The sequence below is a fragment of the Azolla caroliniana genome, unplaced genomic scaffold (genome assembly GCF_043228905.1).
Source record: "Azolla caroliniana isolate FFs.n. ecotype wild unplaced genomic scaffold, voAzoCaro1.0.p SCAF_15, whole genome shotgun sequence".
NCBI classification, from domain to species: Eukaryota; Viridiplantae; Streptophyta; class Polypodiopsida; order Salviniales; family Salviniaceae; genus Azolla; species Azolla caroliniana.
In genome coordinates this window covers 1,604,375-1,628,547 of record NW_028230450.1, presented here as the reverse complement: position 1 = coordinate 1,628,547, position 24,173 = coordinate 1,604,375, and the positions used below count along the sequence as shown (strand labels likewise).

The 24,173-nt window shown below is 37.4% G+C and overlaps 2 protein-coding genes across 2 annotated transcripts; both read left to right on the top strand.

Moving 5' to 3' along the window:
* Positions 1-8,851: 8,851 nt before the first annotated feature.
* LOC147854294 (PPR containing protein) lies at positions 8,852-17,784 on the top strand. Its single transcript, XM_087330913.1, has 3 exons — positions 8,852-9,064; positions 10,339-10,445; positions 17,504-17,784. Exons 1-3 carry the CDS (start codon positions 8,886-8,888, stop codon positions 17,533-17,535), a joined length of 318 nt encoding a protein of 105 aa, XP_087187039.1. The 5' UTR covers positions 8,852-8,885; the 3' UTR covers positions 17,536-17,784.
* Positions 17,785-19,747: 1,963 nt separating this feature from the next.
* LOC147854293 (EamA-like transporter family) lies at positions 19,748-22,978 on the top strand. Its single transcript, XM_087331506.1, has 4 exons — positions 19,748-20,161; positions 21,289-21,461; positions 21,651-22,065; positions 22,522-22,978. Exons 1-4 carry the CDS (start codon positions 19,798-19,800, stop codon positions 22,806-22,808), a joined length of 1,239 nt encoding a protein of 412 aa, XP_087187632.1. The 5' UTR covers positions 19,748-19,797; the 3' UTR covers positions 22,809-22,978.
* Positions 22,979-24,173: the final 1,195 nt, after the last annotated feature.

The window sequence follows — 24,173 nt, the reverse complement described above, 5'->3', positions numbered from 1 at the left end:
AAAGAGATTCAATCTCTACGTCTGGGGTTTCGGCCAGGGTCGTTTGATAAGAATTTGAAAACGAAGAGGGAAACAAAAAAGATAACTATTGTATAGACAAATAGCTTTAGGGTGAGCATGATCTAATCTCCATGGTTGCAACTAGGGATGAGACAGAATGGAACATTTATGTTTGAATAAGGTATCTATCTAGAAATATCTATCAGTCTAGTAATCATGATATCTAATAGGTTTTACCTACTATTGGAGTACCAATGGATTTTAAATTGAAATAAGAGAAGTACATTTGTATGCAAGGTCCGGAAACGATCCGTTGGGGCGGAGAGTTCGATAACTATTGAGGGATTATGTGGCTGGTTAGTATCCGGTTCGATGTAGAGTAACAAAAGATCCACGTCACAACTTGAAATATTGCATAATCCCATTGGAGGAACAATTTCTAATGCTTGCTTCCTTCGGGAGGGGTACCATCGTGTGTGGGGAGAATGTCGCTCGCCCTTCCGGTTTGGTTCGGTGTGCTGGCGGATCCATGACCCTTCAATGTCGCTACTTCCTTACAAAAAAAAATCCTTTTAAGTTGAGTATCACGAGATAGAAATACGGAGCTAAACACATATGGGAATACAAGAGAACGTCCCGTTGTCGACATCATTACGAGTACTTGATACTTGGTCATCCACAACAACACTATACCCTCCCCGTTTATAGTAGGTTTGCTTTTTGTCAGTACAGGTTTGGCTAATTATATGGATAATACTTGGTTATTAGATGATTCTACTAAGGGGAAGTCTAGAAAGCCCTTCTCTTTGTAGGGCAAAAAATACTATCATTAAGTCAAGCTCCCTTCTGCCTTTGCACTCGAAGGCTTATTTCCGTCCAGCCCGACGAAACCTTTGCACTCCTCCGTTACCCTTTAGGAGGCCTACGCCCAGTAGAAACTGTCTACATGGGACTATTCCTTGGCCCGTAACTATCGACACAAGGTTAGAATCCTAGCCCTTCCAGAATGGTATCTCACTGATGGCTCAGGCCCCTTCAGAGAGATCTTAGCCATTTGCATTAAGCTTAACGTTCCTTCTTGAATATAAGCAACCCCAGAAGCACAGACTATGATTAGTGGGAGAGACTCACACATTGCATAAGGAAACATTTCTCCCTTTCTAGTAGAATCAGGGGGGCGGACAGATTCCAAGCTAACGACCCAGATGAAGGAAAATAAAATGGGAAAGGGTAGTAAGTGGGAAATAGGAGGAATGGATGATGATGTCATCTTTCGGAGTACATAGAAAGTTTGTGAAAGAGAGCCAATCCTTGATTACGTGTTTATAAAGAAACGAGGTACCATCGTGCGTGGGGAGAATGTCGCCCGCCCTTCCGCTAGGCTTACGTCTCCAATTAAGATCCCGCTTGCATACAAGGAAAGGAAGGGAAGAGAAGGGAAGTCTGAAAAAAAAAATATTACCCAAACTCGAAATGTCTCTGATGCTTTTAGGTACCTAATTGTTTAGTGCCTCGACATAATTCATTAAAGTAGGTCTTTCGGGATGGGTCTTGTTGCTACTAATCCTGTATACAAAAAACCTTGAAGCTTTTAGTGATTAATCTGATAACAGAATGTGATTAATTGAAAATTTAAGATAGAAAGAAAGAAAGAAAGAAAGATATATTAACGTCTTCTAAGGCCAAATTTGGCCCATGAGACAAATAGGTTACAACAAAAATGAGTGTTTATCCAATCATCAAAACTAAAAATAAAAGAAAATAGCTTAAGCTAAGAAAGTTCTAGTAGTGTACAAAACTTTGCACTAAGTCTAATCTCATTTCCACCCAAGTCTCTCAAAAAGAAGTGGGAGGTCAAAAGTTTTTGGTGTGGGTGTGACCCATGGTCCCGATGCATAGAGTGCCCTAGCCATGGCTTCTAGGCGGTGTAGTTCACGTTCCCTTATTTTCTTTATTGCTTCTACATCTCGTCGAGTTGCTTTGAAACCCGACATCTGAGGGCGTTTGGTTCTTCTTTGATTTTCTGCTTCATCAAGGAGAAGTCCGAGTGGTGCAGGTGTGTCGACATTCATTGTCTCCCCCTGTTCCTGAAAAACTTCATTTGTTATATGTTGGTAAACACTAGCAACATTATTATCAACGTTTTGTAATTTTTTCTCTCTGTGTTGTTTCAATTCTAAGATGTATCTACCTAATTTCTTCATATCTATTGTATCTAATAGTTTAGGGAGGGTGGGAGAGGAACCAAGTATGTCTTGGTATTTTTCCCTTAAAGGCTTGGTGGGATATTCTATCAAGTGGTTGGTTAGAGATGTAGTTAACTAGAGTATGAATAAGATGTGCCTCTATAATTAATTGGAGGATGAATCAACTCTGATTAAAACGAGGGTTTAAGAATTGATTAAAGTGACTTAAACTGTGATTAATTTGTATATTAATATGACCGCTTTCAGGCCGTTTTTTTTTGTCAAGTTGGGCGACCACATTAATAGGTTGGGTGACCATATTAAAACAGGTTGGGCGACCTAGTTTACGATATCGAGTTGTTTCTAAAGAGGTTGGTGACCTGGTTTATGAGTAGAGATGTTTTTTAAGAGAGTTGGGCGACATGATAATTTAATATAGGTTGGGTGGCCTGATTAATAGGTTGGGCGAGTTGGTTTATGAGAAGAGATGTTTTTTAAGCGGGTTGGATGACCTCGTTTATGAGAAGAGATGTTTTTTAAGCGGGTTGGATGACCTCGTTTATGAGAAGAGATGTTAGATAATAGGGTTGTGCAACCTGATTAATATAGATTGGGTGGCTTGATTAATAGGTTGGGCCACCATATTAAAACAAGTTGGGCGACCTAGTTTATGAGAAGAGATGTTAGATAAGACGGTTGGGTGGCATGATTAATAGGTTGGGCCACCATATTAAAACAGGTTGGGCGACCTAATTAATATAGGTTGTGTGGCGTGATTAATAGGTTGGGAGACCTGATTTTTAAGCGTTGGGCGACCAACGTCAAAAACAACATACACAAATGAAACAACATATCTTTGAGAACAACAAACATAAATCACATATCTCTGAAGTGAATCCACTTCGCGTTTGGTGAACCACATCTCTGTGCCCTGTCACCAAATATGTATAAGAACACAACTATACAAAATCCACATAATACATCCATTTGCAACTACACTTACAAAAGCCGGAGATATCCATCCTCGTAAGAACTCCTCAACCAACATTTGTATAGTCTTCATCACGTAAAAGTTACAATCCCAACCATTTGGCTGAGTTGAGATGTAACACTGGGACATTTGAAACAGGTAATATGTCACATTCCTTTATTGATAAATACGTGAGATGTCAAGAATTACCATTTTTTAACAAACTTTCAAGAATCTATCATGCATGCGCACACGATTTTGAAAAACATCACTCATAAAGGTAGTTAATATTTTTAAGATTAAAAATTTAACCGATATTTTCTCAATTCATACACAAATTTATCCTAATCTTAGATAAGATGATAGGAATGCATCCAACTATAATTGTAATATGGTTCATTGTACATAATGTTAAATTCGAATCCAACTTAACAAATTTAGAAATGCAATTTTGTTACTATATTTGTCTCTAAATCTTATAAAGATTGCTATGTCAATTTTGTAAATAGGATATTTGGATTAATTAGAAAAACTTCCACAAACGAATATCTCACGATATACCACGCATGCCCAAAAACCACTACGAACATTATATGCCAATCATACATGAACAATGTGAATGTATTATCATGTGAGCAACGACGTTCACTTAATATTATTGTGTTTACTTGAAACTAAATTACCAAGATTAAAGACAACATAAATCATGAAGACAAACCAAATCCAATTATATTAATCAAGAAACAATTATAACCAACATTTGTCATACAATCGATAAGTTAAAATCATCTATTCAATGGAAATTATATTTAACCACATACTTTACAAGTCAACCTTTGTAAACATATGATAGACACATAAAGTACAAGACACCAATAAGATAGATTAAAGAAATTATACTCAAACGAAAAGTTCTTATACTTCAAAACGATTTTTCAGTTACAAATACAAAGTATTATACAATTCACTCCATTAGGAGGTCTGGAACAGGTTGCTCTCCAAGATCAACTGATAGTTGTGTCATATCCACTTGTTCCGTCTGCTAAGCTAAATCTGTCTTTGTTTAGACTCTAGTACATCTTCGAGGTCAACAAGGTCCCTTCCTTCTTCATCTATAGGTTCCATATATTTGGTGGCATGGCATCTCGACTTCAGTGCAGTAATGACCGATAAAGCATGATCCATACTATGAAATATTACTATTCGCCATGATGGAGCCAGGGTCAACTCTGCAAAGTCTTTCACCATCTTTTCTATTTGAGGATATTTTTATGGTACATCATCGTATGTGGACCTTGTTATTCAAAACCCATATGGTAATGTCCACGATGAGCAATGTATAATGCCTCTTGGGTAATATGTCAAGCGTATTACCCACATCACCATTATATACACTATAATACAATTGTCGAAAAGGATCAACCTTGTGCAAAAAACGTTTTACTATATTTGAGTCTTCGGGCACCTCTAGCTCTTTTCCTTTCATCATTTGCTTTTCGTACTTGGCTCGTTCCAAATGGGTGATGAATGCACTTGGAATGCCTTCATTATTGTCACCCACGTTTTTTGAGTGAGGTGGTTTCAACAATTATAAGAATTATAAGAAAATGCGCATGATCTTAATATCAACTCTAGAAGATATAAACACACTTACCCATTCTCTAAATACAATGAAAAATTCTTCAAGAGCCTAGTACAATGATGTTTTTGGGCACAACTGCTCCACTTCTTCCCATGTAGGCAGGGAAAACTTTTTCATCATTAGCTATAAGCATGTTGATGCCATTTCTCCATCCTTGCACATGGTCTCAAGTTCTGACTCTGTAACGTCAACGACCATATGGAGTCGTGCGTAGGTCAACTAGTACCTGTATGCATAGAAATATGCATATATCACGAATTAAAACAAACTTAATGTCAGTTAGTAGGATACAAATTGACAAACACAAATAAACAACCTGGAAAAATGTTTGTTTGGTGTTTGGGTCCATGTTTTGATGGCCTTGCCATGCTCAATTTGTATCGTGGCCACATCCGATGCAACATCATCTGAATATGATGTTAGGGGGACAACATCAATGTTTGACTCCACCTCCTTCCAACGAACTGACATTTTCAGCCGTCTTCATTTCAATGGCGTAGATACATGAGATGGGTTTAGAGCCTCACCCACATCAATGGACACACCACCCTCTTCGGTGGATATCCCCACCTTTTTACACTATTTCACCACAATAAGACACATGTTATTATCTGAATTCTACCAATAAACCCTCCAACACATATCAAGAATGAAATCCTCGTACATACTTACATAAGAATGTTGGATGCAATCTTCTTCTTCAACATTTCCAACCGCTCATCCTTTTTGGAGTCGTAGATCGTCATCTCGTGGTCCATAAATCACGCCACAAACTCTGCCTCCGTGTCAAGTCGGAGATCAACGCGAATAGAGTTGAACCTCGAAACAACCCTAACCTTCAACTTCCGGATGTATGATTGTCGATTTCTATGGTTCTTGATTTCGGGGCCCATGAATCTTTTGAGTGATCTTTGACCCTCATAGCTATTGAAGCATGACCCCGAAGTACCCTCCTCCTCCTCCTCCTTTATCCGCATCCCTCATGGTAGAACTATGTCAATTCCATGTGCCTTGCATAAATGTGTTTCCATGTCGCACTTTTTGCAATACCACCTTGGCGAGAGGCGACAATACTTAGTCACGATGTCGTGAAGTACGAAAGCTTCACATTAAAAGTCTACAATAAGATAAATACGTAACTAAAATAACATTTGATAATGTTTTATATATAAAGATAATATTAACAACACATATGATAATATTATATATATGTAAAGAAAAATAATATATATATATAGATAAATATATTATGTTACACGAACAAGAGAGGACTTGAACCAATAACCCCACCCTATGACTTTCAAATCTTACCATTTACTCTATACTAATAATATATATAAAATAAAGGATTTTCATGATATAAAAACAATATTACATGTTGCAAATTCAATAAATTTGAGAGACTCAAACCCACAACCTCATATACCAAAGTCAACACACCTACCATTAGGCTAGGTCCTTTGTTTTTAAAACTATATTTTCATGTTTATTCTTATGCCATATAAATTTTCATACATGAAAGCTCAAATGAGCGAGATGCCTATCATGCATCACATGCATTTCATGCACTACATGCATGACTTGTACCCTCCAATGCATCATATGCATGGGGGCACCTATTTAAATGGTGAAAGAGAAGATCAAAGGGGGGAGAGGGATGAGATATCAATCAAATATATATTACATAAGAGATACCATAAAATAAAGAAAGAAAGGAAAAAGTTCAACATAAAGGTGGAGCTCTAGCTTGGCGATCGTGGTGGTCAACTCTCAACAAGAGGGAAGCGGTTCGAGCCTTATCTTCATCAAAATATTGAAGTGAAGATTGTTGTGGCCTACTATCAAGAAAGAGAAGAGCGATTATCTTGTGAGACCAAGTTCGAAGGATCAACGACGCTTACAACCACTTTTGTAACTCTTTCATCAAATAATTATAAATCTCTTTTATTCCTTCAAATATCATTCAATATCCTATCTTGTCATATCTTGTTGATCTCTATTTACTCTATTTCTACTCTTTCGTCCATAATCCCAGTGATTCCTTCCTCACTTTCACGATATCTTTTGTCTACGCAACGCTACGCTTCTATGCAAGCCACGCCACGACAACAATACATGCACAAGCCTTGTTCCCATTTGCATCTCTTCCAACCTTATACAACGAGTCTAGGCTAGGAGCACTTGTTGTTTCTGTATGTGTTAGATACGCCAGACCATTTGTTACATAAAGATTGACATAATACAACGAGACCAAACCATTAATAATCAATATCAACCTAATATCATAATATCAACCATAAACCATTAACATTCTAATATCAAGCATTAATATCATAATATCCATTGTAAACCATTAATAATCAATATCAAGGTAATATCATGATATCAACTGTAAACCATTAACATTCTAATATCAAGCATTAAATCGTAAACCATTACACATCTCTAATGATCAATTACCTAAACATGTTCTAAACAGTTTTTGAGAATAAACCTAACCATTGTATCAAACCAAACACTAAATCGTTTCTACAATCATACTATCACCCTAAACCCTAAACCTTCTCCCTAACATTCTAATCTGAAGCCATTGTATCAAGCTAATATCATAATATCAACCAAAACCTTCTCCCGAACCCTAATCCATTGACATGAAAAAGCCAACCACATAAAAACAAAATAACAGAAAACATAGAGACAAACACAATACATACCTAGGAAATAGTAGTATGGCAAATGTGATTGCTGGAAATGTTGATTGCAAGCTGCTTAAAAAAAATCACTTTCCCGGCAAAAAAACTCGTCAATCTCGTTTGAAAAAATGAGAGATAATGATAGGTTTCAGGGTTTTATAGTCTTCGGTTGGGCGACCAACTTACTCTGAAGATACATGCGGTTGGGTGACTTGCTTCATCGACTAGGCAACCACAATTTAAACTCGATTGGGCGACCTCTAACAACTTTATTGGTCGTGCGTTTTTTTTATACATGTGGTTGGGCAACCTCTAACAATTTAAACTCGGACAGTGCAAATTCACACGCACCATCAGATGAGCGACCTACATCGTCTGTGGCCGTGATTCCCTTGCCAACCCTATTTATGATTTGATGCATAATAATAGACACGAGCGATTCCTACCCATTGAGCTCGACGTGCTTGTCAGGTCCTACACGACCATCTCTTTCTTTGATTGGTCTTGCTATATATGTTACATGAGAGATAGAGAGTCCCATCTTGCTTGTTTCGTAAGAAAGTGTCGGTGCGCCGGCATGAGCATACAATAGTGGACATGACTTGTCTGGCCGACCATCGTATGAACCTCTCCGGCACCATCATAAATATATATATAGACACACATACATGCATATACATACATATAAATAAATACATACATGCATATACATACATACATATACAACATACTTACATACATACATGCATATACATACATATACATACATACATACATACATACATACATATACACCATACATACATACATACATACATACATACATATACATACATACATACATACATACCATACATACCATACATATACACCATACACAAACATACATACATACATACATACCATACATACCATACATATACACCATACATACATACATATACAACATACTTACATACATACCATACCATACCATACCATACATACCATACATATACACCATACATACATACATATACAACATACTTACTTACATACATACCATACCATACCATACCATACCAAACCATACATACATACATAAATACATACTTACTTACATACATACCATACCATACCATACCATACCAAACCATACATACATACATACATACATACATACATACATATTGATACATACATACATACATACATACCATAGATACCATACATACATACATAGTGAAGGAATTGAGAAACAGAGTCTAGAGAGACATAGAGAAACACAGAAATTGATGGCTTAAAACCCCACCCCACTACTACTCTCTCCCCTGCTTCTCTTCTCTTCTCTTCTCTTCTCTTCTACACAGAAATTGAGAGGCTTTTTGTTCTGCTCGGCTCTCTGCATTTCTGCAATGGCGAACAGGCTCATGATTCTGAGAGCAGCAGTAGCCCGACGTTTGTTCGTGTCATCCGCATCCCCTCCCAAGTGTCGCGCCGCCTCTCAGCAACTGAAGAATCCTTCCTCCTCCCCCCCCTCCCTCCCCTCTGTCCCCAAGGATCTCAAGTTCTGCTCTCTACCTTCCCCCAGGAGGTATGTTCCTTTCCTCAAGTTTCCTTTTTTGCCTTATGTTCTTCCATCCTTAAGTCTTGTCTGTTTTTTCTTCTTCCACAGGTTCCTTATGTTATATTTTCTATCATAATTACATCTTTTGCTTTGTAGCTTGTCAATGCAAGGTCCGGTCCCTATGCTATCTTATTCAATCGTAGTTAAGCCCTTTGCTCTGTAACTTTGTCAATCTAAGGTAAGTTTGTGGATTCCCTGTTGCACCATTCTTTGCCTTTTTGCAGTTTCCTTTTTCTACCATAGTTAAGTATTTGGATCTGTTTCATATCAATATAAATTCGGTAATATTGTATTTTCAATCATACTTAGGTTTTTGTATCTCTTATTGATATAAATTCGGTAATATTGTATTTTCAATCGTACTTAGGTTTTTGTATCTCTCATCAATATAAATTCGGTAATATTGTATTTTCAATCGTACTTAGGTTTTTGTATCCTTAATAAATCCGTCAATGTAAATTCAGTATGTGGAATGCGTTATTCCTTCCATGACTTTGCACTTGTCTTGTTCCATCGAAATTTACTCTTTTTCATCTGTAACGTGTCAAAGTAAGGTCAGTATATCTTGACTTTTCCAAGGTAGTTTTTGTTGCCTGTAATTCGTAAAATCTAATCATTTTGTTCCATCTTCGTCGGCTCTGCACATGGTATTTCTGTAGAAGGGGACGTTTTGTTATTCTTAATTCAGTCAATTTATTTCTTTATAGACTGGTGAGTTTGCACTTGTCAATGTAAGATCAGTGTATGAATGTTTTTTACCATCATTCTTTACGTTTTGTTTGTCTTTCCAATATCTTAAGTGTTTTTGGTTTGTAACCTAATGTAAGCTCAGTATGTAGATGTTTTGTTCCACAGTTGTCATATTTTCTGCAACCTTTGGTGAAACAGGCTTAAGAACGAGAGTTGTGGCATTAATCCACGCATTTTAAACATCATAATTGGTTTTTCTATTATCAACATAAGGTCCATATGTGGACGCCAATCATTGTTGGTTGTTTTTCCGTACTTGGTAAAAGTGGTCTTAAATTTTGAATCATGGTTCTATTCCATGTTTTCTAACTATCTCAGTTAGATTTTTATCTATAACTGGTCACTGTAAGATCTGTTTGTGGATGTTTTCTTCCATCTTTGTTTGGTTTTTCTCTTAACATGATGGAAAACAATGTTAACAAGTGAAGTCGTGTTTTTATTCCATGTACATTTCAAAGTCATGATGAGTTTGGGTGAAATGTTTTGCGTAGAGTTCATGGGGTTGTTGCAATGGGACAGTCTTTGATGCCATGGTATAGTGCTACAGCATCAGCATCATTAGTCTCAAGGCTCCAAATAGATGGCATTCCTCTTGAAGGTATGATTTACCACTATTTTGTTATTCTCACGCATGTTTCATATGTTTTTGAGAACGTTGTGTAATGCTGAACTTGCATGATTTCTTCTTTCATAATCTATTGAAAAAGAAGTTTATCGATTTATTGTTGAAAACGTTCCTAGCAAATGAGATGATTTTTTTTATGTTTGGTTCATTGCTTCTTTTATAAGCTTGCAACTCCTTTCATACACTTAATGAGTTATTTAATTAATGCAATGCATCATAAACGTGGAACACTTTCAGATGTTTATAGATGCTCTTTTTTTGTAGCAACTGATTACTCACACATGGTACACATTGTAACTTCTGAAATGAATAGTTGTTTACTATCTAGATACCCTATTACAATTGGCATATGCAGATTTTTTTATTTAGGAACCTGGCCACCAATTATCACTATTATCGTGCAAAGATGCATATATTGACGTCAAATGAATTGTAGTTCATCTTAAGTTAAAACTTTATTGTCGACAAGTGGCAATGTGTTATTTTCCATATCAATAATTTGTAACATCATATATGGGTTGCATGATTCACACAATATCCAAAAGTCACTCTAAGGATGTTTGATCCCAACTTCCATTGTTGATGGATGCATCCTAAGATGGGAGCCTCCTTGTGAATCATCATCAATGTGAGCATACATATCCACAAGTACCAAATTTTCTTATTCTATAAATTTTCTTTTTGCTTCACGATAGTTCTGAACCCTAGCTATTAAACAAATGAGGCAGCTTAGAGGTTGTAGATATGATAGACAAAAACTGTTTACACAAATTAAATATGAGGACCAAGTTTTTTGTAGTTAGGTGCAACATATGTAGTATAAAGTGTGCAATGTGAGCATCCACAGTTTTCCCATGTAATGATTCATTGGCTATGTAAAAAAACCTCATTCACAAAGGAAACTTTTGAGGTATCATGAAAGCCAATGTGTTGCATCCCATCTTCCAAACCATCTTTCCACATTTTGCATCCAACCAAATCACAATTTATTTATTTTTTGTGTTTTTTGGATCTTTTTGCTCACTTCCCATGAGATTCTAAGAAGTTGATGCTGGGGACTTTTTTGAACTTTAAGCATGTATTCGCCAGCCCTTTCCATGGCCATGATCTCAATGGGAAGTAGGTATTGGCAAAGGTTCGGTTTTGGCTTAACCGGTTTGGAATTGTCCTAGTTTGGAGTTCAAACTTGAACATAGCCGAACCAAACCAAGCCCTAAACTACTTTTTTTTCTCTTAGTTTTTGGGATAGTAAGGATGCGACATCTTTATTTCTCTCTCTCTCTCTAATCTATAGACCGAATGGTCTAAAACCAAGGAGTGCGAGCAATGGTTCTTGACAAAACTATTGGATGGAGGGTAAATACCAAAAGAAAAGAAAGGAGAAATGTGTAAGAGTAGAGTAGAGAGAGAGAGAGAGAGAGAATTGAGACAACTTATATTAAGGAAGGCCTTATTACAAACTAGTTTCGCTCATACGAGCTCATCAGTGCAATAGGCCTTGTTTTTACAAAATAGAGATATATATATGGTGAAGATGGGGTAAGAGAGAGAGGGGGGGGTGATGAGTGCATATAATGAATGTGTGGTAGTGGAAGAGTGAGAGTAATGACATGTAGAGAGAGAGAAAGAGAGAGAGAGAGAGAGAGAGAGAGAGAGAGAGAGAGAGATTTAAATGTCTATCAAGGGTAGTTAAGGTGTATAAAAGGGTATGTTTTAAGGGCATGTGATGTAAGGGGGTATGATGTAAGGTGAGTTGATATAATTGGGGTGATAAGGAATAATGAGGGTAATAAGGGGAGAGTATGATAATGTATTATAAGAGGCTACTAAAGGAGGATAAGGGGATGCTAGGGATAGATTATGGGATAAGTAAGGGTGGTGGGGTGCGTGGGGATCTAGTAAATTTAGTTTGGACTAAAAGTGAGTGTAGGGTTTTAGATTTAGTCCAACATACTAGAGGTTGGGGATCCTTAATAAAATCACTATTAAGGTTAGTTAGAAAAGTTTGAATACCTAGTTTAGGGGTGTTATGGGTATATCTTAGTCTAAAAATGGTTAGGGTAAGAGAAGCTTTAGTTTTATGCTTAAAAAGGAGTGTTTGTATCCTCTTTTAGTAAGTCTACGAAAAAATAAGTTTCTCATATTAGAATAGCCTAAGGGCGTGCTTTCTCTAATGAGGTATCTTTTGAGCTCGTTAGATATGAAGCTATGCTTTACGTGGAGAGGATGGTTAGAGGAAAAAGGAAGGTATTGATAGGTATTAAGGGACTTTTGAAAGCAGTTAAAGGAGAATTTGTTATTAAGAATGTTGATCCATATATCTAGAAAGGGAAGCCTAATCGGAGAGGTTTGTATGGTGAGTCTAATAGAATTATTGGTGGTGTCACCATAGAATTTTAGGAAGTCTAAAAGTTGAGGTTTGGTGCATGTCCATACTCCAAAGGCATCGTCTATATACCTAGTGAAGTAGAAGAGGTGGGGGGAAGGATAAGAATTTTCTAAGTGTGATAGGATGGATGCACAAAGGATGTATATGCTAAGGAGAGTGGGTTGGCTAAGTATCTATTCACTCATGAGACAATTGATGTGTATAGTTGTGGTGTATACAATGGCATGCTAGATTTGGATCCTTTCGCACCTCTTGAAGAACTTACCCAAGGTTTATCCAAATCATTGCATAAAGCAGCCACAAATGCATTCCCTCACACAACGGCCAATCGCCCCAAACTCGGTAGAGTAATACAAAATAGTTGGTATGATGAGAATGTTGTGATACAAGGAGATATTGCAGCGTGATGTAACTCGGGGCATTTATACACACAACCAAGCGAGAGCAACCTTCCAATGCCCCGTGAGGAAGAAGAAGAGATTGTATTTGGCTAAATTTGAAGATCATTTGTATCGCTTGTTTCTAGGACAAGAGAGTAAAAGAGCATGGAAAATGTTTAATGAGAGGCAACCCACCACACAACTGACCTCACCTCAAGTGTGGTAGGAATATGCAAAGGTTCTATATGATATCCCAGGGCAACCTCCTCTTCCCCACCCAAATGCCTCACGCCCACATGAATCAACCTTCTTTACACCACAAAATGTAAGAAATGCCATTGATCGGCTACAATTTGGGAAGGCCCAAGATCATGATGGATTGGTGGGTGAGCACTTTATCTATGCCTATGACATCTTGCTCCCATTGCTAGCACACATCTTTAATAGAGCCATGTGTGAAGGTTTTCCTACTAGATGGACTCAACATATCATTGTGCCAATCCTCAAGAGTGGAGACCCCATGATGCCAAGCAACTATAGGACAATCATGATTGGCCATTACTTGGCTAAACTATATGGCTCGATTCTAGAATCAAATTTGAGTATATGGGTAGAGCAAAATTGTTGCCGTTCAATTGGACAAGCAGGCTTTCGGAAGGGATTCACAACTTTGGATCACATATTCACCCTCCGGGCCCTTATTGAGGAGGGCAAAACCCACAATAAGAGGATTTATTGTTGCTTTGTGGATTTCCAAAAAGCCTTTGACATTGCCACATGCTCAGCTTATGCAGCGGCTAGAAGCCCTTAGTGTTCCTATAGATATGCAATGGGGAATCTATGCACTCTATGAATCTGTGTCAGGAAAAGTGCGGTCTTCTAAGGGCTTGTCAGAGACGGTGGCTAGCACAATTGGCGTGAAGAAGGATGCCCACTATCCCCCACACTCTTCGGTCTCTATATAGATGAGGTATCACAATACATAGAGAGATTTTGGGGTTCCGGAGCACACGTAGCAGGTATAGCTATACAAATATTACTATATGCTGATGATATTGTCTTGATTTCTAACTCTTTGGAGGGACTACAAAGACATCTAAATGCCTTGAAACTATTTTGTACAGACAAAGGTTTGTCAATCAACATGAATAAAACTAAAGTGATGGTGTTTAACACCACCCAAGCATGGGTAACAAGATCAGAACCAGAATTCTTCTTGGGAGAGGAAAAGGTGGAATACACACTCCTACACATACCTAGGCGTAACATTTACAGGACCTAGGTTCTCCTTACAAGAGGCCACTTGTGCCCGACTTTCTCGTGCATATGCAGCCCTTGGTGCTCTCGAGAGACAATGTGCACATTTGTAGTTCCAAGAGCTACGGACTAAGCTATGGTTATTTCATACACTTGTCACACCAACTCTTCTCTATGGAGTAGAGACATGGGGACCGAATCTTAACAAGGCAAATCATTGGAAAGATTTAGAGAGACCTTTAGTGTCAATGATTGCTCGCATGATAAGGAGCAAAGCATCGGTGCCCCACAATATAATCCGGGCAGAGATGGGAGCAGCACCTATAATAACCGAGGCGTTGTTCCGATCTGTGACATTTATCCAACGTCTTTGGGAGCTCCCTAAACGAAGGTACCCAAGGTTGGCACTTATGTCATCAAAACAATTGGCTGAAAATAGAGACACTCATTGTTGGTATGCTAAAAGGCAGCAATGGTTCGAGTCACATGGCATGAGTATAAATGCACTACCCCCGTTCCAATTTAGCTTGGACTGTCCCCATCTAAATATGACCAAAGTGGAAAAGAATAGAGTGATCTGAACTGATATTATTAACTTGGAAAACAAGATAACATGGATCAGCCCCAAAATACCACTTGGTACAAAGATGGCCCACTATAAGACACACTTCTTACATACATCGGAGGATGGATTTGTCATCAGGCCACCTTATATGGACATACATCTATCCTATGCGCTGCGTAGTATGATAGGGCAACTGCAAACTTCATCACATCAGCTACAGATTGAGGTAGGCAGATATACAGGACTACCTCTAGAAGAGAGAATTTGTCAATTGTGTCATCAAGGAGTGGAATCTGAAGAACAGTATGTTTGTCATTGTAGTGTCTTTTATGAAATCAGAGGGAGATACCATTGCCTCTTTAAACAAGGCTTTGGCCCACTACGCAAGGTAATGGAATATGAGGACCAACGATGCCTAGGACTTTTCTTGCTAGAGCTCAAGAGACATCGGGAAAAGTTGTTGAAGAATACAGCCACACAAGCTCATCCACAAAGAACAATCACAACATTCTTTAACCCCATCACTCCTAATGCTAGAAGTCAACCCCGGGATACACAAATGGGCTTCAGACCAGGACATAACAAAGGGGTTACAATTGATCGGGCAATGGCAATTTGCCATGCACGTAGGCCTCAGCCCCATGAACCACGACCTCGACACCCTTGTCATCGACAGATAAAAGCCATTATCTCTCGCCACCGTAGGTGCTTCCCTCACTCAGAGACATTTCCATTCTGGATCAACCTATGCTAGAGATCTTTCGAAGACAAAAGCTACAATATACCTAACTTGAGGATCTCACATGTGCCAAAAACCAGATTCCCTCATTTCTTTTCTTTTCATGTTATTTACTTTTATATTTACTGTGTAATATTTATTTTATTTTGATTTGTTCTCAAAGACGAGACAACACTTAAAGATGTAATCTCTTATTTGGTCTTATAGGCCATTTTGGCCTCTTAAAAGACGTTAATATTTCTTTCTTTCTTTCTTTCTCTCTCTCTCTCTCTCTCTCTCATCACAAGTTAGGTATTGAAGGTGCATCATGGTATCAAAATGTAACGAATTTGAAGACAGGTAAAGTATGCAATGAAGGCATGGTAGAGGATGAATGTCACTTGCTCTTCACATGCTCGACATATAGTGCAATTCGTTCAAGATATGCTGACATACTAAGAGGGAGTGATAACTTAAGTGCCATACATAAGACACCACCTAGAAGGTTGAGCTCATATGTGTATGCTTTACTAACACATAGAGACTTTGTGCTTCAACGTATGAATACCGCTTCTTAGGAAGGAGACATATATCAAGAACACATGTATACTCTGGACCCATAGGTCAAAATTGGCCTCTTTATGGACGATAAAAATTCTAATTCTAATTCTAATTCTCTCTCTCTCTTTCTCTCTCTCTCTCTCTCTCTCAATTGAAAAGTATATAAATGGCTTAACTGGTTTGAGCCAATTAAATAGGGCAACCGCCAAACCGAACCAAGCTCAAACTGGTTAAGCAAGCTCCAGCCTGAAACGAACTGAACCACCACACCATTTAATAACGGTTCAACAGTTCAGTTCAGGCTTTATCCAAACCATTTCTGACTCCTAATGGGAAGTGATCCTGCCTCAAGAAGTAGGAGGGTGTATGACGTTTGTTTCTTGGCTGAAGAGAATAATGAAATTGTTTGCTGTGATAAAATGTCTTTAAAAGGAAAAATAACCTATGATACCAAAGCTATAACTGCGTAAATTGTGATATGATGTGTCAAAAGTGAAATCTGAAACAATGTCCTTCGTAAGGTTCGTTTGTAGAAGTCAGTAATTGGTCATTGTTGTATGGAACATTTGTTTCTGATGATCATCACTTGATTCTATGGGTCTCCGGTGCCCCATAGATGTTTGATTGCAGCGATACAATGATCAGAGATGGCAACCTAACTCTCTTTCTAAATAGCTAGTGAAAACGCCATCAAATCTCTTAAATTAACTGAATCAATACAGTGACTCACGAGACTTCATGACAAGTATATGCAAAGACTTCATGAGGCTACAATGTAGCTAAAATAGAGAATTATAGAAACTTGCTGATACCAATTGTTAATACAAAGCACACCTCAAACTTTCGGAATTCTTTTGAAGAATCTAACAAAGATTCCTCTCGCATATCCTTGCTAGTAGTTGCCCGAGACACTCGAGGGCAACATGAGATGTTAGTCTTGAGGTATTAATTGATGTACCAGTTGAGAAATGATGTGATAGTGGAGAGCTATACCTGAAACAACTATTAAATTTGTATTGAAAAATGAGTAATAGTAACTCTATGCTGCATGTAACATTGATTAATGGTTTCTTCTGTTTTGTGGAGAAATGAAAGTTAACTCCATTTTTGTTTTAATGTGTTCGCAGTATTATTGACATGTCTATTTTGTTGTGATGACAGGGAGATTTAGTGGCTATGTCAGTCCCATCTAGGAACAAGCGAGCTGAAGTTGAAGGATGAGTAATGTCCATTTTTATTCATTCATTGCTAGCACAGATAATTATATGTGGCACTATACACTAATAATCATAGTTATTCATTAGGCCCTTAATGCTCTTCTTACTGAAACCCATATTTAACTAGCTTTTGAGTTTCACTCGTTGAAATTGTGTAATCCCATGAGTTGCATTAACTTTTTTCTGGTGCAGAAGAGAAAATAGAAGACTCCCCAGGTTCTTAAATTATATATATATTTAAAAAATTTAGATGTGAAAGTGTGTAGTGAAATGCGAATCGGATCAGGCATTCAGGCATTCATTTGTTCAGTCTTTCATAGTGAGTTCTTGAGAGAAATGCCTAGTCATTATGTTGTATATATTATAGCTTGATTTTAATAACAGATTGTTTCTAATTACCATTTCAAAAACGGATTTGCGCACATTCATAGTGTAAATACTATCTATGATCTGCACAAGGACAGTATACATTAGAGAATCTCTATAACACATGTTCCCTCCTAGAAACATTGTCAAATATCTTTTCTGATGAAAGGATTATAATTGTATATGTTGTTCAAACAACTTATGATGGTAGAATATCTTGTAGAGCTAACACGGCATTGTGGCAAATCATGTTGTTTGGAATAATGTTCGTAAGAGTATTTACACTGGATTGTTTTGTGCTATGTCATTAAGTGAATGAACTAATTAGTTTGATTTGATTTTTTCTTGCTATTTCGTTCTTCAACTGATTTCCTGTAAAACATTTTAAGATTTTAATTTTACCTCGACAAATTTGGAGTGTTTGATGCTTGCTATTATTTTTAAAATGGCACATGATGTGTAATAAAAAGTTACTGAGGCAAGAAAATTGACAAGGAATTGCGAGTACGGAAAAGGTATTACTAGATGGTGTAGAGGAAGTACTAGCATCTTTCCCTGGCGCTATAAAAGGATGCATTTTAACACATGGTCACATGTATGATGGAGACATTACAAAGAGTACAAACGGAAGGTTAAATGTTTGCATTTTAACACATGGTCATACATATGATGGATGCATTACAAAGAGTACAAACAAAAAGGATAACATGCAAAGCAACATCTTTAGGTACGATGGGTGGAATCAATTAGTATTTGCAAGTAATGTATTATTGCATTGACAAATTGAAATTGTTGAGGATAGATTGTTTGGAGTTAGTTAAGTGTAGTGGATGGAGTCCCATTTTAATGTCACACGAGTCCCATGGTGAGATGAGCTTGATGAGGTCATGAATGTGGAGGAGTTTTTGTACACAAATTAAATTCCTCTCCTTTGGCTATAAGCAAGCTCATTGAAGCTATTTGCCATGATAATATACATAGAGTCCCATTTTAATGTCACACGAGTCCCATGGTGATATGAGCTTGATGAGGTCATGAATGTGGAGGAGTTTTTGTCCACAAATTAAATTCCTCTCCTTTGGCTATAAGCAACCTCATTGAAGCTATTTGCCATGATAATATACAAAGGCTTTAGCATAATGTAGATAAGCTATTCACTACATAAATTATTAGTAGAAATCATTTCTTTTTGGGCTAAAAATGCGCTTGCATTGTGCTCCACCAATGGAGGACTTTGCCTTAAGAGTTAAAAGTCATATTGAGAATATCACGCTTATATTTTGCACATGTGGGCCAATCGATATGTCTACTTACCTATATACATATAGCCAAACTCACGCTTTTCCTACTAATGCAACTTAACTTTCACACAATCTGTCTACATATGTACGATACAATACCGAAATCCATGTTTAACGTTGCTAAGCAAATTGATTACGCTACACCATTACAAGGAGCTTATAACTCTCCCCGGGCCCCCATTCGATCCGCATGGGCATCATTTTGTCCATCCATCCGCCCAATATCGGGATTGTGATCAAGAAGAATCACAGCCAATTGTGGTAATAGAAGACATTAATAATATGTCTTTCTTTCTTTTCTTTCTGTCTGTCTCTGTCTCTGTCTCTGTCTCTGTCTCTTTGGGTGCAGAGTATTTTGGTTTCAAAAGAAACCAGACATTCAGACACACAGAAACAGAGTCAGAAACAGAGTCAGAAGCAGAGTTCGAAACGGAGAAAGAAGAGAAATCCATCGACAGCTTCCCGTTTCGACCTCCGAAACGGCGCGACGATGTGAGATTTGTGGAACGGAAGGACGGAAGGAAGAAATCGACTTGTCGAGAGACAGAGAGACAGAGAGACAGAGACAGAGATGTTGCAGAAGACATGGCGATGGTGCCTCGGCATGCTGTACGTCGTTGCTGTGGCCGTCATTTGGATCGTTGCGAGCTTCGTTGTTCAGTCCGTGGTGGACAGTGGCGTCTCCCCTTTCCTCATCACCTACATCTGCAACACCCTCTTCCTTGTCTACCTCCCCGTCGTCGAGATCGGTCGAGCCTCCCGGAATCTTCTGATGAGAAAGAAGGCCGGGGAACCTTCTAATGTTAATGCTCCCACGGATGTTTCTGAAACGCTCAAGGATTCGGAGACGGAGAATTTGCTGGATTCCAATAAGATTGCCTCTGATCAAATGCTTCTTGAAGTGAAAGGATTGCAAGTCTTGTCAGATGATCATGGTATGTATACAACAGATATAGATATAAATTGCGTAAAATCGTCTCTCAGTCTAATTCCTTCCCGATAATCTACTATGGCGGTTTCTCATTCTAAAGGAAATTAACGAGGAATATTAAAAACTTAGGGTCACGAAATGAGATAAAGAGAAACTCAGATTTATGTTTCTGAGCTTTCCTGTGCATAAGATGCATATATGTCTATGTGCTTTTCTCATTAACTGCCCCTGAGTTTTTTGCTACTTCTCATTACTTTCCATTAGAATGAAAAGACAAATATGCCATATATGAAAAGAGTTATTAGTGTATTATTCTAGCCTCTTGAGGTATTGCTTTTTCTGGGAAGAAAATATTTGAAAAAGTGCACCATACTTTCGGTTATTTAGGTGATGCAGCATTGCCTACACATCATGAAAAAATAGCGACTTATTAGCAGCTTTCTGGAATCTTTGTGCGATTTCCAAGCTGAAGCTTTTTGAGGTTGATTAATCACATGATTTGGATTCACTCCACTCATAGGTAGATGCAAATTGTTTGCAACGGTTCTCATTAAGACTATATTGTATTATGTTCTCTATCTTTAGGTCTTGCAGCATGCATGTATGGGCCTCTATCTGTAACATTAACCCCCCATATTACCTTAATGAGTTGAGGATTCTAGATTGAATGGAATTTTGATTTTTAATTGATGGACAATGGGATTGGGAATATGGGCCCTTCATATTATTGTCATTACTGATTCTAGTTCATGTGTAATTTGGATTTTCATTTATGGGGTCTGGATTTGGATTTGTTGAACTGATTGTGTCTTATGAAATGAAGTGGGTAAAAGTAAACTCGATGATGGTGACAAAAGAATTCAGTTAACTACATACGGATTTGTTTGTCCATTGGACAATCCAAGTTCGGGATGTAAAATTTTACGTTTTTCACTTAGGCTGTTAATGTTTTAGGCATTGCCATGATATTAGTGCATGTTAATTCAATTTATACTAGGTTCTCTGTTTGTGGCATACTATTGCAAATCCTAGACTGATTGTTCAATAATTCCATTTTTTTCATCATATTTCTTTTTGTTGAATCTGCGGATAATGTTGAGGATTTCATTTGATTTTATTCTTGATACACAGGGCATACGGACGCTGTTCTTGAGAAACAAGCGTTAGATGATCAAGATCTGGACATGAAGCAACCTATAATATGGACAAGGAGAAAAATAGCTCATGCTAGTTTGGTTGTGTGCCCCTTCTGGTTTCTTGCACAATATACATTTAACCTCTCTCTCAAATACACAACTGTTACTGTGAGTTTTTTTATTTCTCTTCTGCATAGGCAATCATACACATCAACATGCATTTGGAGAGTACATATACACACATCCATTCTTACATGCCATATTTGCACAAAAAATGTTAACAACATAGAAATATCTTTATTTTTTCGCATCACAGTTATATAGCTCCAAATTCTCATAAGATCATATATGGTGCAGTCAAACACGATTCTAAGCTCAACATCCAGTTTGTTTACATTCCTGATGTCGTTGAGGTTTTTGCAAGAGAAGTTCACGTGGGTTAAACTTTGGAGCATACTTCTCTGCATGACAGGAACAATAGTGGTTAGTTTTTCAGATTCTGAAGAGGGATCAAGTGTTGCAACAAATCCAATATGGGGGGATTTATTATGCGTTGCATCTGCAATCTTTTATGCAGCTTACACAACTCTTATACGGAAAAAGCTTCCCGATGAGGCCCAAGGTGAAGAAGCGAGCACAGCACTCTTCTTTGGATTCTTGGGTTTATTCAACGGTCTTTTTCTCCTCCCAGTCGCTCTCATTTTGCATTTCACTGGGGTGGAGCCTTTCCACCGACTTACAGCCCTACAATATGGTCTTATCATTGGAAAAGGTTCGACTGACTTCCTTTTTTTCTCATACCAAAAATATTGACTCTCATTCTACTAAAATATCTTGTGCATACATTGTTTGTTCAATTTCCTGTGATACATTGTTGAATTAGTAATGAGGAAAGCCCAGTGCATATTATAAATCATGTATGTATGTGTAAACATAATCTTAGTGAAGGTTTGGATTGTAATTAGAAGGATGTTTGTGTATGTGGAATACTGTTGACGTTCTTTTTGCAGATGACGTAACGGACCCACCAAAGCATGGACAACCTCTGTTAACAAGTAGTAATCATGCATACGCTGTTTTTGCATCTAGATCTTTGGGCCAAGATCTAATCAGCAATCAGCCCATTTGCTGTCTTTTCTGTACATTAGAAGTTTTTAACATCTCTAAAAGATTATGATGAACTATGAGAAATCAATAGAATAATCAAAGCTTTTATTTCATTTGGCAGGAATGCTCGACAATGTTTTGAGTGATTATTTGTGGGCAAAAGCTGTGCTGCTTACATCCACCACAGCGGCAACCGCGGGACTTACAATACAAGTCCCAATTGCTGCTATTGTGGATTCAGTCCGAGGCATACATATCGGTGCCATGGAGTATATTGGAGGATTATGTGTATTGGTGGGGTTTTTCGGGATCAATGAAGATGCCACTGGTTGTTTATCCACCTTCCAACAAGTAGAAGACAACCAGGATGTTGCTGAATCCAGAGAAATTGTGCATGAACCTCCCTAAATGGAAGGACTAACTAGGCTTAAAATAGGCTCCAAGTGTATTATTCTATTCAACGGTATTTGTCATTATGTTCCATTCCACTGGTGATTTAATTTACACTTGTCAGTTCTGTAATAAATGTTAAACATATGTCGATGAAGGAATCCCTATATTTCTATGTTTGAACCTGATCCATTTATGGCCTTCAATGAAAACTGATTCCTTCAAGAATGTAATTGGTGTATGATCCACATTATGTGTTCTGTATTAAAGTGGGGTTCAAAGTGACTTATTCTTTTAATCTTAGAGATTGCATGAAATCGTCTGTAGCTATTTGGCCCACTACATATTTTTAGAATTACTTGGCTCTGTTTGCATAGCCATACAGCAACAAGCTTCATCATTACCTTAACCTTTTGGTTTGGTCACTAGGCAGTGTGAACGAGTTAATGATTGCTGTTGACAAAATGATTCAGGAAAGTTCTTATGCCTACATAATGAAAGCAGTCGTGACATACTAGGTATAGTCATAGTTGTAGCTTATTTGCCCCTCATTCACCTTGTTATGGTTACTGTTCCAGTTCCTCATCCATATAACCATCTGTGAAATAAATTTTAACTCACAATTTTCTGCTAGATGCGTGATTGGGCGCTTCCAAATCTTGTTGGAATTCCAAGTATCATGGGGCTTGATGTGTTTGTCATACACCAACCAATACGGTGCAGTTACTAGGTCACTTGTAACATGGATATAGTAAAATACTGAAGCATATTAACTAGGTACAATGAAACCAAATGTTAATATATCTGCCGATTAGCAATGGGCACGGCTCGGTTTCAAGGCAAAGAAACCGAACCGAAACCGTTTATTTAAAACAAAAAACCAAACCATTTAAGAAAAAGATAAAACCAAACCTTTTAGGGAAAAGTTGAAACCAAACTGAACCATTTAATAAAAATTTTAAACCTAACCACTTAAGTCAAACTAGTTAAACATCTAAAGAAACAAAATAGATTAAATTAAATAATCATTTAAGTTAAATTTATTAAATCAATAAACGAACCTTTAATTGAACCATTAAATTAAATAAACATTTAAGTTAAATTAATTAAATCAATAAAAAACCATTAATTAAACCATTACATCAATAAACTATTAAGGTAAAAATACTGAAGCATATTAACTAGGTACAATGAAACCAAATGTTAATATATCTGCCGATTAGCAATGGGCACGATTCGGTTTCAAGGCAAAGAAACCAAACCGAAACCGAAACCAAACCGTTTATTTAAAACCAAACCAAACCATTTAAGAAAAAGATAAAACCAAACCTTTTAGGGAAAAGTTGAAACCAAACTGAACCATTTAATAAAAAATTTAAACCT

Excerpts from the sequence above, each read along its gene's own strand:
- LOC147854294 (XM_087330913.1), top strand. The coding sequence starts at position 8,886 with ATGGCGAACAGGCTCATGATTCTGAGAGCAGCAGTAGCCCGACGTTTG. Across the intron at positions 9,065-10,338 it reads TCTCTACCTTCCCCCAGGAG|AGTTCATGGGGTTGTTGCAA; the intron begins GTATGTTCCTTT and ends TGTTTTGCGTAG. Across the intron at positions 10,446-17,503 it reads AGATGGCATTCCTCTTGAAG|GGAGATTTAGTGGCTATGTC; the intron begins GTATGATTTACC and ends TTGTGATGACAG.
- LOC147854293 (XM_087331506.1), top strand. The coding sequence starts at position 19,798 with ATGTTGCAGAAGACATGGCGATGGTGCCTCGGCATGCTGTACGTCGTT. Across the intron at positions 20,162-21,288 it reads AGTCTTGTCAGATGATCATG|GGCATACGGACGCTGTTCTT; the intron begins GTATGTATACAA and ends CTTGATACACAG. Across the intron at positions 21,462-21,650 it reads TCAAATACACAACTGTTACT|TCAAACACGATTCTAAGCTC; the intron begins GTGAGTTTTTTT and ends TATATGGTGCAG.